Here is a 17,405-nt window from a genome sequence, read left to right on the forward strand (position 1 = left end):
CGGACAAGCGAGGGCCGAAGAGCCGCCTTCTGCTACGACATGTGGCGGCAGCCTCTCTCGGCCTGGGCGGGGAACAGGCGAGCCGCTGCCGCCGCCGCCGCCGCCGCCGCTATGAGGTAAAGTGCGGCCGCGGCTGCCGGCAGCAGCAAGTGCTTCTTCTCACGGGGAGCGGGTGGGTGTGGTTTGTACACAAAGGCCTAGAGTCGCGCTGGGCCCAGCGCCAAGGCGGAGGCCGCGGCGTCCCCGCGCGTGAGGCGGCCAGCCTAGTTACGGGGTCTCTTTTTGCTTTTGGCATTTCCCGTCACTTGTAATGCGGGCGGCCTCCTCGGCGAAGAAGCTGGCTCCGGGGTTCGGTTACCGCACCGTAGTCTGGGCAATATGGGCATTGCCTCGCAGCCGGCCCGGAGAAACGCTGACGTCGAGCTCTACGTCGGCCGCACAGGCCCGGAATGTAATGCTAGTCAAACACACTAGACTAGAGCAGCTCCAGCAGATAATTAGCCACACAAGTTTTTAATGTTTGAGGTTTCGCCGTGGTTTTATAAGGGCTGGAAGCCGCAATCCGGTGAGATGGGCAGTTAACAATTATTATTATTATTATTATTATTATTATTATTATTATTATTATTATTTAGGAGGTCGCCCTGGATCCTGACTGTCAGCAAAGACTAGCCCTGGATCAATACCTTTGAATGGGTTTTCGCTCTCACACAGGACATGTGCCCCCCTCCCCCCAGTTTCCTGGGTCTATAGTGTGTTCATCCAACGTGGATTCAGTTTCATAAAGAAAAATGGGTTTCATGAGCAAATTCTGCAAAGGCTAAAATGGGGTTTGGTGGAAGGGGGGTGTTGTGTATGTTTGGCACTTGGAGTGCACCTGAAGAGAACGGTGCTCTATTTTTCCTAGTGTGGCCTGGGTAGTGTTGGGCAGGGCAACACGGGGCAGGGCCTTCTCTGCTATAGCCCCAGACTTGCAGAAGGTGGTCCCATAGAGTACCCTCTGCATAATTTTTTGACCAGCCTCCAAAACATCTTTGTTGTTGCTTTCATGGATTCATTTTAACTGGGTGGCAGCAGTGGTGGGGTTCTTTATACTTTGTTATATTCATGCTGTTTTTGCTATATTTTTTGTGTTGGTATTTTAAGAATTTTGAGTGTTTAAAATGTTTAAGGTGTATTTATATAAGGTGTGTGTATATATTGTTTATTGATTGCTGTTTAGTTTGTGTATCATGTTTAATGCTTTGTGATATTCTCCTAAAAGCCAGGATAGAAAACTATTAAATAAATAAATAAGTAAATAATAAATCAGATATCTATTACTCAGCCAGCAAAGCTTTAGGCAAGTTACTTTCTCTCAATTTCATCTTTCTCATAAGGTTATTGTGAAGATAAACTGAGCTATCTGTATACTACTCTGCTGCTTGTATAAAGGGATACCAAAGTGATGAATGAAATCATACAGAAAAGTATTTTGTTTCACTTCTGGAAAAACCAGTAGTTCAGTACTTGAGAAAGTAAAATAAAAGGCAGGCCTTCCATCTCTGAAGTAATTAGTCCTGTCACTTGAAACCTTCTTTTTGTGCAATTTGATTTCAAAGAATAACTCATCAGGCTTTTTAAGGAGAAGATGAAAGGCTTGGTCAGGGGAGAATGAAGGGGGAGAAATATGACCTGTTGGCAATTTAACAGATAATGTAAGTATTGTACAGTACTGAAAACATTTTTGTCACTCAACACAGAATTTTTTGCAGGTTTAGCTCCGAAGTAAATCCTACTGTGTTCAATGGTGCTTCCTCACTAGTAAGTGTGTGTGCTGGGAATTGGATTGTAGTCTTTATCTTGCAGTAAATATCCAACATGGCAGTAGCTTTAATTTGGCACAGAATAATATACAAAAGTGATGTCATCATTTGATAATTGGCCAAGAATCCAATTTTCTTTGAACATAGATGCACATTCATGTAAGTAGCCAGCTGCTTTGCTTTACACAAATGTCATATAAACAGGGACTGGAAACCTTTTTTAGGCCACATTTCCTAGTAAGCAACCTTCCGGAGATTGCATGCCAGTGGCAGGTGTGGCCAAAAGCAAAAGTGGGCAGGACCAGAGGTCAAAGTGGGTGGAGCAATATTTGTGACTTGCCTTTGTACAGTAGGCTGTATTCCAGCTACACAACAGTCAAGTTTCTACACAAATACACACTTCTCTATCTTCGATCCAGGCAAGCAAGAGGCATTATCAGGTTTCAAGGACACATTCCAGCTAGACTAAAGCACATAAGGAGGGTTTGGAACAGGACAGGGTGACCTTAGGAGTGCCTGAGGACTTCATTCAGACTTTGGGTCTGCAACTCCCCACTCATGGTATAAGCAGCCTGTCGCTCTGTATATGCACTTGTCAGCTTCAGATTTTCATTTCTTTAAAATCACTGTGCTGGGATTTTAGCAATATAGGGATTTTTTTAATGTGACCCATGTTTCAGCACTAGGACATACTTTCAAACTATCAAAATATGAGATTTCAACATAATATACACTGTGGTTCCTGGTGCCACAGATGTTCTGAGCTCTTACTGTGGCCCCCCCCCCCCACGTTCACATCTCTCTAGGTTCCAGCATTTGTTTTTGAAACAAATCCATGACTAATATTCACATTTTCCTTTCTTTTTGAAGTGCTCTCACATCGTGAGACATGTGACCTCTTTTTTCCATGATGCAACCAAATCTGCGGGTGTTTGGGTTCTGGCTGAGTTCCCGATCCACATTGCTTCAAAATCAAAGGCACTGCATGTGGCTATGATAATCAAGCATTTGGATAAAACGATTTAGATAAAAAAAGAGCACAAGGGCAAGATTTTACGAGAAATTTAAAAGTAGGGGGAGTTAGTAATCCTAAACATATAAATCTAGGTCAAAGCTCAGTGGGTTGTGGTAACCTGCTCCCAAGAACAGTTTCAGTTATACTGATGCCCCTGGTACATGTATGCTTTTCTGCGCAGATGTATGTTATGGAAAATGGAAACATCTTGTTCACCTTAATTGTGAATTTGTTGATGAGTAGCATCCTTCTGCTTATACTACATTCTTTAGCTGAGCCTAAGAGAAGGCCTGCTGGAACAGACCCAAAAGGTCCATCTACTCTATCCATCTTGCTTTCCATAGCAGTTAATTGCCTCTAGGAAGGCCAGAAGTAGGGCATGAGGGCAAATGACTGCTGCTCCTCCTCCTCCTCAGCAGTTGCTCTTCAGGAGTATATTGCCTTTGTAGCTAGGGGTTCCATACAGCTGTAATGAGCTGTAAGATTTCTCAGTCCCCTTCAAAGCAATCTTACCAAGTGATCCCCGTCACAGCTTGTGGTAGCCAGCTCCACACATTTAATTATATCCTGAGCATCCTGAATCTATTGCGAGCCAGGTTTAAGGTTGGTTCTGAGTTTTTTGTGAGGGAGTTGGTTCTCTTTTTTTGTGAGGGAGGAAAATGTCTCTGTCCACTTCCTCTGGGTGGTGCCTGATTAATTCTCCTGCCTCTGCCATCCCCCTCTACCATGTATTTGCAGAATGCAAGCATGCCCTTTCATTGATGACTCTTTGCTAGGCTGTCTTCGTGCTATATTCTATTTCCAGCCTTCAGCGTCCTTGTGCTTACACAGCTAAAATGGGGATATATTGGCAGATTTGGAGGAACCTTATTTTGGGGGGTGGGGAGAAGAAAAATAGCCCAATGAGGACTGAGCGTGCTTAGTAGGTATAGAATGGTGACTGACTGTGGGGAGGCAAGGGAGCAACAGAAAATCAGGCAGGAGCGGAAAAGGAATGGAATAGTTAGAAAAGTGTGGTTGGGAGATGTTTCTATATAAAAAGTGTGCAGAGAAGTGTCTCATTGTCTGGCCATATTTCCTGGTTCACAACAAAGTTATTTTTAAACGTATCCAGGGGCAGAAGTGAGAGTTTCCCATAGAAATCAATGGAATAATCCTAGATTTTAATTTAGCTGGGATTGGGCACAAATGTGCCCATTCCCACAAAACCAAACCAAAGTCTAAGCAGAAAAGATACATTAGTTCTACAGTTTCATAATCATAATCATATAGGGAATAATTTATTTCAGAGATTTCTTGTGGTCAGGGACCTTAAAAAAGCTTTGAATGATCAAGCCTAAAGTGCAGGGTGCTGTCTCCTGGTCTGTTATTGGTTCCGCCTATATCTAAGTCAAACAAGGATAAATTATTTTGCAGATAATTACTTCAGCAGTGCATTGCTAACATTTTGTTTTGATTGCTTTAATAGCCAAAAAGTACGATATGAGCCAAAAGGCAATGTTGCAAGATCTCTGGAGACAATGGAGCTGCGAGTGTTGCTGCCTGCAATCATCACCTAGAGTGCATTGCATCACATTTAAGACCTAGTGAGTCTTGACCAATTTGTTGGCAGAGAATCTAAATATTTTTGGGGCCAAGGTACAAACGGCTACCTAAAATAATGGTTTAGTTCTCAAAATAATACTTTATTTTATTAGAATAGAGTGATGCTTCCACAAAACATTTGTCCAAAAAATACCTTTTGCATGGCTGGCTGTAAAAATTCCAACCTGTTTCTCTTAGTTACTAGGTGAAAGGTAAAGCCACACAGCTTAGTGCTTGAATACATAATCATCAGCATGTAGTACAGTCCTCAGGGCAGAAAAACCTGTTACCTTGACATTTGTGTATAAAGTATGCACCACCCATTTCAACAGAAAAAAAGAATGATTACATTAAAAAATCAATTTACATTGATTTTACTAGGATTTTTGTTGTTGTTCTTTGGCCTTTAAAATAGCAGGTGAAAGATAATGTATTGAGGGTACAGTTGAAAAAATATATATGCTGGCTTCTTGGACTTTGGTCCAAGCTAAATCTAACGTTCACTGCCTCACATTCCACTTTTCCAGTGAATTAGAGTAGAGGAATGCCAGGTGAAAGGGTAGCTTAAACCAAAGGTAGCCCACTTTAACTTCCCCTTGTTTTTCTGCAGATATCTCCCCTATGTTGCATGTCCACATGCAAGGGAGAAATAGTGGTACCCACCTATTTTTCCTTGTGAAGCAAAAAGCAGCTGGGAGGCAATTCTGAGTGAGGAAAAAACAGTTGGAACAGGGATTAAGGAGAATCCTATTAGTCCTCTGCTAAAACAGTAACATGGATGGTTTTAGTTAAAATTAATAACAAAAAATAGAAAGGGGGTTAAACAGTTACAATTCTGTGTACACTTTTGGAAGTAAGCCCTATTGAATTCAGCTGGGTTTACTTCTGAGAAGAAATGCATAGGACTGCTGTGTGAGAATCATGCATAGCTTGGGTCTTACTTTTTGAGCACTGCTGCTGTATTTGACACTCCTGGTTTACACATTGTGCATATATATATGCGGATTCCAGAAGACTGTGCCTGCTTTACTCCTTCCCGGTCATTTTGCTGCTGTGCTGAACTAAGCCATAATATGTGTCATCTAAACTGGGGTATGGTCTAGAGTTGTTCAGAAAATGCAACATGAATTAGAAAACCTCTCTCGCCCCCAACTGGAGCTGTTTTGATTTCCATTTCCTGCAAAAATGGACAGGACAAGATGCCTGCATAAGGGTTAAAAAGTTATTTAGAAGTTCAGACTCAGCCATAATAAAATGCTGTGACTGCTGATGAAGGCTGAAATGATGCAAAAACAATTATGAGGAAGGAATACCTTTTTACTGGGTCCCATGAAAAGCTCCTCATTGTATACATATTTGACAAAGCACAAGATAGCTCTGATATAGATATGCTTTAATCCAACGGAAAAATTCCACAGCTTTTCAAAACAGAAACTCAGACTATACAACATTAGGCCTTTACCAGTGAAGGCTGCACAACTAAACAAGGTCAGGAATATCTTTAAAGACTGAATAGCTTGATTTCACTAGACAGCAATGCAGTTTATCTTCTCTATTTTCTGTGCGTCGACAATGAAGTCTGCACACATTGTTTTTATCTTGTCACATCCGAGCTCACAATAAAAATTGCTCAACAGCACTGATGAGAGTACTCCTAGAAAAAAGGCCATTTCATTGCGCTTTTGTTCAATAAAGCAACTGGGTCTTAATTTCTCAGGCGTGGCAAAGATTTCTTTCTAATATTTGCTTTGGATAAACAATGAAGGAATATTTTATATAGTGTTATTTGTGTGTCTATTTAATATATTAGTCATCTAATAAAAACATTTTTTTCTAGTGTATAAACCCAAGTTGCTCACCAACCACCTAGAGCTATGGGAAAGGAAGCTGCTTGCTTACAAGTTAGGACAGCAACTGTAGCCTCCAACCATATGGTGAAGCTGATTAATTAAGCTAGGGTATATGTTAATCCTGTTAACCTGAATTTCTGAGTGGCTGGAAAACGGTGCAAACAAAGTATTTATTTTCATAAAATTTTATTACCACTTTAAAAAACTTAAGTTTTGTGGCAGGCAGCTACAGAAAACTTGAGTTACCACAATACAAACTTTTAAGTAGTGATAGGTGAACGGCCCTCTGCTCAATTTAAATTGGATTTGGCAATTAACAACAACAGAATAGAAATTACTCCCAACTTGGCATGCTCTCATTGACATCAGGGAGAGTACAATGGTACTTCCATTAACGTTAGGCATGGGTTATTACACTCAAGTTTAACATAGATGAGTTATCAACAAGTTTGTAACCAGTAACTGGACTTAAGATGAGAACAGTATGGATGTTTTTAGGCTTATCATTAACCTTTTGTTAGCAGGCAAGACTGTATTGCATAGTGTTAGTAAAAGCTTGCAGTTTTAACAAGTAAGGTTCAAGAAGTGGCTAATTGAAGTTTTGGAGTGTGTGGAAATGGACAGATTTTACTAAGATTCACTGTGAAAATAGATGCAATTGTTTGGTTGTACCTGGCAAAAAAGCAATCACATTTGTTGCATACTGGAGTACATATTGTAGTGATACTCAGAAGAGTACAGATTTGCAATATTAAATGTATAAATAAAATTATTTTAAGGCTGTAACCCTATTTCAGTCTGGAAATAATAATCACAGGCATTTGTTGACTAGATGGTCTTTAAGCTACTTCCAATTTTATAGTGCTATGATTCTCTGTTTCATCATATCATGCAACAGAATGACATGGCTAATCCTCTGGAATTTGTGGATGCAATGGCTGTTGCTGGATTCTAGAATACCTATCTGATGTACTAACAGACACATGCACGAATTCTTCCAATTCTACAAGTTAATTGTGGGAATCAAAAATTCTAATGGTGGATAAAGTCACTAGAGACTTCCAAGATGCTCATTACTACTCTCCCCCACCTTCAGACCAAAAAAGCAAATTCTCTGGTAATCACAGTAGCTTTATTTTGTGGCTTTATTTGTTTATTTATTATACCAAAGAACATGCAACAAAGGTTGAGAACATGGTGGAACAGTAACTGTAGTGCCTTTACTAGAACCAGTTAGAGTAATGCTTCATACTGACAGGTCTATATTATTCAGTGCAAATTCATACCAGTTCTTCCATTTTCAGGTGAGGACATTTGTACTGGTTTGTTTCTCTCATTGTCCCACTTACTTATCACAATATCTGAGTATTTACACAGCGTTTTTTTGTGTGTTTTTTTGGTCTTGCAACCATATCTTAGAAAGATAATTTTTTTTAATACCTAGAGGAAACTGGTCAGTGCAATTGTATTTCTTTTTTTCCTGCCAATATGGAAAAATAAAGAGGCAACTGCTACATGGTGATGCATAGCATATTTTAAAAATCACACACAAAACATTTGTAGATCGAAACAGTGTATACATTATTCAGATATAACATGGAAAGGAGAGGGGCATCTCAGATAGCAGCTAGGTGAGGTCTAAGAAAAGGGAGACTTCCACTCAGGTTAGTAGAAATACTTTGATCAAACATTTCTCCCTTCTAATAAAGAACTATCCTGGGCCCAACCTGACCAGCAGGCACTTTACAAAGATTGCAGCTGAACAGGCCTGCACAACTTAAATCTGTGACCGCAGAGCCATACACAGCCTATTAGGAGCCTGTTATCTTTATAGCTTGCGCCATCCCAGGCAGGCAGCAAAAAGAGGCAGATTAAGCTGCTGGTTGGCTGTGTTTTGCCAAGTGGGTCAAAGTTGTACAGCCCTGTAATAAAAAGATAGAATAGTCCCACAAAAGTAAATTAAAGCTTTTGCCAGCACCTTCTGGAAGATTTACAGTAAGAAAGAAAAAGAAAAATAAGGTGCCAGCAACAGAAGTCTCTCCATCTTGATCCTTCTTTCTTTCACAATCTTTGGACTACCGCAGATACCACCTGGCAAATCCCTGAGAGGAATCATCATTTGGCAGAGAATGTACATTTTCCTTGTAAATGCTCCACAAGAATCAAGCAACTCTTTCTAGGATCAATACTGTAAAGACTTGGTATAAAAATTCATTCCAGTCCCCAAGCCCCTACGGTTTTTATAGCAAAGCACATAGAAATGTTACGGTGGGTTTCTTCAACCACATACTGTATGTAGTTTCTAAATAAGATCTCTTCAGACCAGAAGCCGTGTTGCATGGCAGCAAGCAGACCCTTACAGTCACAGCTTTTAGTAACATATCTAATCTCATTATCTATGAAACCATCACCCATACTTTAAAAGGCAAATATACCCCAATAAGTTTTAGTCAAATCAAGCAATATTGGGGGAATCTTTACAGAACTGGTCCCTTTGAAAAGGCCCTTATTTTATATCACATCACAATCCTCTAGAAAGTGCAGCTTCATGTTTTAAGATTCCATTTTTTTTAAAAAGCACTGCCTAAGGAGCTACATTGGAATTTGCCCAATTAAAAATTGAGAGAACTTTATATTGTTACAGAAACACTGGCAAAACAAAGTCTTCCACAAAAATACCACAATATATATAGAGAGAGATATTAAAGTGTATATGTTAGAAATAGTGACTGTTACAACAGTGTAAAACAGAATAAGAATCCATTATTTTTGTATAAAATATATACATAAACAGATGCCATGGTACATATTGCCAAACTGCAATAGATTATGTAAACAATTTTATCCTTTGCAGATGTTAAGAGTGTGCTGAGAAATCTATTAGGATCAAGAACTCCATATATATATATATATATATATATATATATATATATATATATATAACCTAATCAGAAAGACTGCGTTTGGAATTTTTGCTGCAGAGCAAGACCATGAAACAATGTTGTCAAATATTTACATATAAAAGCAACAACTACAGTCTATGGCTCAGAAACTGGCCACCTTACCAGCAACCAAGACAACCAAGCCATGCTACACATGGGGCTAGGGATATTTTTTGTGGCAACCCCACCCCACCCCAGAAAAATACACATACATAACACAGAGAAAATAAAAGAGTACCTTGTTTTGGCACAATGGTGTATCAATGGTATAGGCTTTCATATGGCAAATAAAATTGTTTCTGGAAAAACTGGCTAATTTTGCAATGGTGAAATATTGGGCTTGCAACATTAATAACATTTGTTAGGCCACTTGCAAAATCAGAAAGATGTTTCCATTTAAGAAATCTGGCATAGCAAGCTCCTCCCCTGCTGTTTAAAGGAGGGCAGGGATCACCCATATAGACTGTGGAGCACCAGATCTTTATAGTCCTTTAGAGAACTGGGTGCCAAGAACCTGCAAAACAGGATCACCTTGCCACATTCCCTGCCATTATGGATTAGATGTGATGTCATGAAGCAGGTTCTAACCATATTTAAAACATAGCAACGATATATTGTAGAGTTCTGGTGTATTGGTAAGTTTAGGCTTTAAAAATAGACAAGGAAGGTCCCTCTACTTCAGTCTTTGATCATTCTAAGTTCAGCTGGACTGTATTTTGTGGAAGTTGCAGCATGGAAGCAGACACACCATGGTCTCCCAACAGGGCTGCTAGTATATATGACTAGGTCCTCAAAATCTGCACTAGGAAATTGTTCATTCTGAGGCAACAAACCAGGAGATTATCCAATATATATTCCAAGCAGATAATTTCACTGTTAAGTGGGTAATTGCCATCTATACATGAACTTTACTTGGCACAAATGTCAATGTCAATCAATACCTGACTTGTTAACTCTCTTACCAATATTCATTTCTCAGCAGAAAATGTGCTCAAAATCTCATAAGGAAACAACAAAAAGTGTTTTAGGTAATGAAGTCTTCCCTTACTTAAATACTTTTTCTACTTTGTCCTAAATATAGAAATTTACAGTGTGCATAATATAAAAAATTAGAAGATTCCAGCTTCACAATGGATTTCTGTGGCAGAATGGCACAAGTGCAACCTAAGATCTGGTTTGCAGTAGTACTGGTCCCAGAAAAACCAGCGTCTCTCTCTAAATGTTGGTTTGTATCCAGTTCCAATAATTTTATCTGCTACAGAAAATTTAATTTAGTAATTATATTGAACTAACTTTCATTTGCTAGGTACTTAGGAGGAATAAGAGTGTTTGGCATAACAATAGGAAATGCAACTTGCAAGCTTTCAGCTGAAGCCTATATATATCAATTCTGAAATAAGTCCAATGGGTTCAATTGGGCTTGCTCTCAAACAAATGTATATAGGTTTGCAGCCATGGTTGCACTGTCAAATTTTTTTGCAAGGCCCAGTCTCCAGAAACACTGCCGGGCCTGGGCTTCATTGAAGTAAATAAAACTTGCAAGTACTTTGATATACAGTACTGCTTTCTGTACAAACCTCCTGACAATGACATAGACTCTAAAGAGAATGCGTCTATTTTCAAAAATGGCTTTAAAATTTTACACCTATGATTTATTGGGGATAAAGTGTTGTCTACTAAAATTTTGTTCCTTTTCAAGATTTTCCAATTAGTGTAAGAAAATAAAGCTTGGTTCTCAAAGTACTTTCTGGTAACAGCTCCATTAATTTAAGTACCATTTATTTCCTTAAAACAATCTATCCAGCTATTTAAGGGCCTTTCGAAAGTGAAATATGGGATTCAGGGCAGCTTGATGTGCCATCAACTGAAGATTCTACAGTAATTACCTCTACTTCATCCAACCATCATTGATGGCCTGCTCTTAAAATGTACATACAGCACTACATAAATCCCAAGGAGATGAAAAAAAAGTGCTCAAGGCTTCACAAAACAAACCCCAAAACCAAGGCACAAAAAATAAAGAAAGAAAAGATGGAGGAGCTTTATACATGCTGAAAATGACTTAGCATAAAAACCCACACATTTGGTACACCAGTGTTCTGAAACATGAGATTATTAGGACAACTGCTGCCTAGTATGGTAAATAATTTTTTTCATTTATCTTCATAGTTGCAATTTAACAAGTTCTGGTTGTTCATTTCAGTAAAAGGCAAAGATATATGATCACAATGATGTTCTCATAGTCCTGGAGTTTAGTTCACTCTGCTTTGAACTCCCTATTTTGTAGGTGTGTTTTCTATTTCTGAATCTGAAAATAAACAGGAGATTACATACATTAGAAACAGAAAAGCACTGGTTTATATTTTCCCCACAGGTACTCTCCTACAATACAATTTTGTTCAAGCATCCATATTTAAGCAAAGAGCATCTGTAATCCAATTAAGGCAATCCTAAACACACTTAGTGGGAAGCAAGATCTATTGAACTGAGTTGGATTTACTTCTGAGGAAGCATGCAGAGGCTCAAGCTGCAAGAGGCTCAAGCATGCAGAGGCTCAAGCTGGGATCATTTTAGAACTGACACTTGCCGAAGGAGAGCATTTAAGACAATGTCCTGACTCAGATACATCCTTGTTTTTCAGCATTCAGCATCCACAATGGGAAAGCATTATGTACAATCTTTTTTTCTGAGATTAAAATGTATTTTTATTTAAAAAATTATTGGTTTACAAAAGTATGAGCAGCGTCTCTCTCTTTTTCTTTTCCAAGTAACATTTTTACAGATCAGTTTCATTTGTTGAGACATTAGTGTTACATTAGGAAGAAAAGGGGGAAAGAGGTGGAGGGGGGAAAGCAAGTGGGGGTGGGGTCGGGTGGCAATGTTTCTATTTTACTTAATGTATGTGTAGGGTTTTGTGTCAGTGTCACTTGTGCAGGTTCTCTGCTATTCGCTTGTGTTCCTTTATTGGTGAGTTAAGTTGGGGTTGGCCTAGGGTGTGGTTGCTTGTTTGTGATTGGCTGTGGTGAACCTTTTTGCATGTGTGAGTGGGGTGGGTGGGTGTTTTTAAATCAGGTTAGCCATATTGATTCATATGCTGTTGGTGGATTCTTGTCATTGTCTTGTTGGGCTGTGTATGTGATAAAGGGGAGCCATACCGGGGTGAAGGCATTTTCTTCTATTTGTCTCCGTGTCAGTTTCAGTTTATTGGTTAATTTTTCTAGTAGGGATGTTTCCCATACTATTTGTTACCATTGGTCCATGCTTACTCCTGACAGGTCTCTCCAGTGTCTGGTTATGATGTTTCTGGCTGCTGAAAGCAGGTGGGTTATGAGTTCTTTGTGATGTAAATGGGTGTTATTGTCTTGGAAGATGTTTAGTAGGGCCAATTCTGGGGTGATTTCTAATACATTATGTACAATCTGAACACTTTATTCCCTAACAGTAACACTAGTTTATCGTAATAGTAGTATTATTGTCATGATTGGGGTGTATGGGGTGCTAGGGGAGGGGCAGTACCTCTGGTGAAAGGAGGCGATGGTGGCTTTATAACTGGGCAGAAAGTGAGATGGGTACTTTGCAGTTTAAATGCTTGGGAGGAAGATGCCACAGGTTACCATGGGTGGGGTCGTGTTCAAGGGGGGCATTCCACAAAAGGAGGGGAAGAATGCAGTAGGGTCATGGGGTGAAAAGCGGAGATGCAGAATAAAAGAGAGAAGTGTCTTCAGAAATAGAATTAGGATGGTGAAAAGCAAGCTTAGTAGTTGACTGGGGTGGGAAGTAGATGCTCTAAACATCAGGAAAACTGTTATGACATTGAGAGCTGTTCGACAGTGGAACGGCCTCCCTCGTTCCTTTGAGGTTTATAAGCAGAGGTTGGATGGCCATCTCTCATGGATGCTTTAGCTGAGAGTCCTGCAGTGCAGAGGGTTGGACTAGATGACCCTTGGGGTCCCTTCCAACTCTACAATTCTATTATTCTAGAGTGTTCATGTGGGAAAGGCAGAGGGAGTGGTGAGCAGAGCAAGCAGGGGCAAAGTACCTAGTAGTATATAAGAACCTTAAAGAAACAAACTTATTTTCCTTTATGGTTTGGTTTAGCTCCTAGCATCCTGTTGAAGCTTGCATAGCATCTAAGTAGATTTGACATTCTGCCTCCAGGCCAAAAGTTCATTATACTCCATGATGTCAAAAATACAATGCAAGGGGGAGCTTTATTTTAGTGAAATGTGTTTACCCTTTAACTCGCAGCATCTCTTCAAACGTTTCTGGCAGAGGATTCCCATAACTCTCTGGGAGGAACAGGGTGAGAATCCCTATCAGCACAGTCAGACTTCCCATGACGATATAAGGCAGAAATCTATCATAGGCACCTGGTGAGAGACAGAAGTTCCAAAGTTTAGATTATATTCCAATATAGTTACAGAAGAACTGAAGTAATTATTACTTTATCATATTTGCATACTGTCCTTCCTCTAAGGATATCAAGGCAGCATGCATGGGTTTATCCATTTCATCCTCAACAATGTTCTTATGAGGTAGGCTAGGTTAAAATACAGTGAATATTTCAAGATATGGCGGGGGGGGGGGAGGAGAGAATTTCATATTTTAACATGAAATTAGCCAATTTGGACTTCCTGAAACAATATGCAAACTGAAATGCAGTTATCCTTCAATATTCATACTTCTCTGAATTTTGCAGTTCTCCAACCAAAAAAAAAGTGAACACAAATATATACATACTCAGTTTGCATAAAAATATATACATTGGTAAAAGCATAATCAAAAATTTCACTGTAAGAGGGGAAATTGCTTGCAAAATGTGTATTAGGAGAAATGTGAACTAAAATGCTGATGAATTTTCATGAGAACTAAAAAAAAAAAAAAAAGCAAACTGATGTGAAAATGTTACAAACTGAATTTAAGGTTATTAAAAAAAATAAAAACCAAGTAAACCAAAGCTGTCAGATTATCTATCCCTAGTTTAAGGTCATTCAGTTTCATAATCCTAAATTAGATGGGAACTGGGAAGTGTAGGTTGTTTTAAAAATGTAGCTCAAATGCATAATAAATAATAATTACATTACTGCATGTTGGAAGTTTGAGGGTAAGTGTTTTGAAACAAGGAGTGACTCATGGATAAGGCAGTCAGAACTGAACTTATGCAACAGCTACCTAGAGATGACAGAAAAGTGAACTGCAAGATTCTTAAAATGATAGGACACTTCTTACCAAGGTAAACAAAGTAAGGAGCAATGATGCTGCCCACACGGGATGACATGGAGGTGGCACCTACGGCCATGTTTCTTACTATGGTTGGATAGAGCTCTGCGGTGTAAACATAAAGCATAGAGAAGGCAGACGTGATGCCAAATTTCCCCAACATCACCAAGATAACAGACAGGAGGTTGAGGTCTGCAGAAAAACAGAAACGGAGTCATAAGACCTCTATTGTTATTCACCACCTTTCCAGAAATCCTCCTGTTTTAAATGTGGCTAATAGCACTGCAGCATGTCAGCATATATGCCTTGTTGGTTAGTGGTACCTGTAAATACTTGATTTATACAACAGGTCTGAGATTAAGCTGCAGGTATACTAGTTCCAATAGCTAAATGTAGAAAATCTAAGTAATTAACCATAATAGCATTAAATGCACCAAATAAGTTTCTTAACTATTTAACATTGCACATTTGTTATATAGGCTGGTCCATTAAGAGGTGTGCCTTCATCCATGATATTAACCTTTGCCAGAGTTAGACAAGGCCGATGGGAGTTGTGGTTCAAAACATCTGAAGGCTGCACCATCACTACCAACCAGAGGCTTGTCATTTTTCTGCATGGGTGCAAATAAATAAAGGCACTAAGAAGGCAAGGACCTGCTCCAGTCAACCTCTGAGCTACATAGCTTTCATTTATGCACATAGATAGGACTAGGAAGTGAAGCTTTCATGCTTCAAATCCCTGTTAGAATAAATGCATGATGATACGTCCTAAAGTACCGAGGAAGCAAGTCCATAATCTAACTTGCAACATGGATAAGCGACTAGGATAATGGAGCTAAACAAAACTCAAGGATACTTAGCTCAAGTTGGTCTTTTCCAATACCCAATCCTCTAGCAGAGTCTTTACACCAGGGGTGGGGAACCCTAGGCGCAGGAGCCAAATATGGCCCTCCATGCCTTTATGTGTGGCTCTCAGGACACTACCCTGACCACAGCCTTCACTGGCCCAGCTGCACACCCTCAAGTGTTTTTGTCTGCCTAGAATATGTCCTTGAACTTTGTTAATGCCTCTTGCTTGCCCAGATGGAGGATAGGGCATTGCATGTAGCCCAGTATATAAAGTTTATGCTTCACACTTTTGCCTCAGCCTAAACACTGCCATCTGGTGCTCAGAAGGTTGCCCAGAAAGAAATGTGGCCATTGAAATGAAAAATGTTCTCCAACCCTGCCTTGCACAGTACGGTCAAATATCAACACATCTATAGCATTGGTGGGTGTTCATACTTGGAGGTACCAGTTGAATGAACAGAATAACTCCTCCACCCAAGAAAAGGGTGCCAGCTATTGAATAACGCCGAGGTAAGGTTCGGAGCAGAAGCCAAGCAATCACATAGGCCGGAACCTCAATTACTGCTGACAGGAAACAATTAAGGTAGGCATCTCCATGTAGATTGGGGGTGTTGAGTGACAAGCCAAAGTAGCCAATAGATGTAAACATCCTGGAATAGGAAAGGGAGAAATATTATTATTATTATTATTATTATTATTATTATTATTATTATTAATGTGCCTTGATGTTCAAAGTATTAGCCAATACAACAATAGCTAGTTATTTTCTACGCTACCATTCCATGGAGCAACACTTTGTTTTAGAATGTATTTGTGGTTTTAAACTTTTTTGTATACTGCCCTGAGATCCATTTTCAGATACAGAGTGCTCTACACATTTTAAAAATAAATAAAATAAAATGTTTTCATCCCAAAAGACAAGCATAACACTTGCCTTACCAATCAGACCAAAGGTCACTGAGCACTACTCTCAGTCAGAGGCAAGTAGTAACAACATTTACAGAATTTTGCCCCTCCAAAAGGTATAGCTAAGGCACATTGGGCATTTTCTAGCTTTGATTTTATTTTCTTGTTTGAAATAAGAAGTTTTAAATAAGAGCCTCTATACAGTGGTGCCCCGCAAGACGAACGCCTCGCAAGACGGAAAACCCGCTAGACGAAAGGGTATTCCGTTTTGGAGGCGCTTCGCAAAACGAATTTCCCTATGGGCTTGCTTCGCAAGACGAAAATGTCTTCCGAGTTCCTGCGGGTTTTTCCCCCTTCCCCCCCCTTTTCCTAAGCCGCTAAGCCACTTATCAGCTGATCCGCTGATAAGCCGCTTAACAGCTGATTGCTAAAAGCTGCTAAACCGCTAATAGCGCTAATCCGCTAAACTGTCAATGGGCTTGCTTCGCAAGACGAAAAAACCGCTATACGAAGAGCCTCACGGAACGGATTAATTTCGTCTTGCGAGGCACCACTGTACTAGGCCCAGCCATGGAAAGAAATTTTCTAGCTTTTAATCCTGACATATGTAGGAAGGTAGGAACCTTATCAGGTTTCTGTTACCCAAGGTCTCAAGCCAGGAGTGGAGAATCTGTTGTTGGATTCCAAGTGCATCAGCCCCCACCAGCAAGGCCAATGGTCAGGGATGATGGGAACTGTAATCCAACAACATGTGGCAGGTCAAAGATTCCCTAGGCCTGAGTTGCACTATATGAGATTTTCATGAGCAGGGAGAATTATTATTTTTTGTGGCTGTTCTGCAGTTGCTATGTAACTGAGGGGACTTTACTCTGAAGATGAAATGTGGTCTAATAGATACTCATTATCTGACTCAGTTACCCACATCCATGCAGTGCCAGCATTTGTTACAGCTCTTTGTAAGAAGTGCTTTCATTAGTAACAGCTCTGAATCTTCAAAATGGTCTGGATTTCCTAATGGCCATTTAGTGAGCTAAGTATACTAAGCCCACAACATTTAACTTGTCTGCATTCAGCTTTACATGCATGCCAAAAAGAAGGGGGTGGGCAGAAAGGAGGCAGGGTTCTGGGGAAATTATTTTGACAATCCCACCTGACATTGAACCCAGTGGGTTTCTACTATATGTGATTTTGGCTTTAGGCACGATCTTCAGAACGTAAACCCTGTGTAAGTTGT

The 17,405-nt window shown here is 39.8% G+C and overlaps 1 protein-coding gene and 1 long non-coding RNA gene across 2 annotated transcripts in view; one reads left to right on the forward strand and one right to left on the reverse strand.

The window, feature by feature from the left end:
• Positions 1–1,541, forward strand: LOC309335831. Its single transcript, XR_014153760.1, has 2 exons — positions 1–116; positions 636–1,541. It is a non-coding gene; the product is annotated as an uncharacterized lncRNA (long non-coding RNA).
• A 5,823-nt stretch (positions 1,542–7,364) lies between these two features.
• Positions 7,365–17,405, reverse strand: part of SLC22A4 (solute carrier family 22 member 4) — a 52,586-nt gene continuing 42,545 nt past the window's right edge. The window contains exons 7-10 of the mRNA XM_081851071.1: positions 15,701–15,915; positions 14,426–14,608; positions 13,431–13,566; positions 7,365–11,504 (exon numbers count right to left, since the gene is read on the reverse strand). Of these exons, the coding sequence (XP_081707197.1) occupies positions 11,420–11,504; positions 13,431–13,566; positions 14,426–14,608; positions 15,701–15,915 (619 nt within the window). The 3' untranslated portion in view covers positions 7,365–11,419. The remainder of the gene's footprint in view (positions 11,505–13,430; positions 13,567–14,425; positions 14,609–15,700; positions 15,916–17,405) is intronic.

This window comes from Podarcis erhardii (assembly GCF_964252035.2).
Source record: "Podarcis erhardii genome assembly, chromosome: 2".
Lineage (NCBI taxonomy): Eukaryota > Metazoa > Chordata > Lepidosauria > Squamata > Lacertidae > Podarcis > Podarcis erhardii.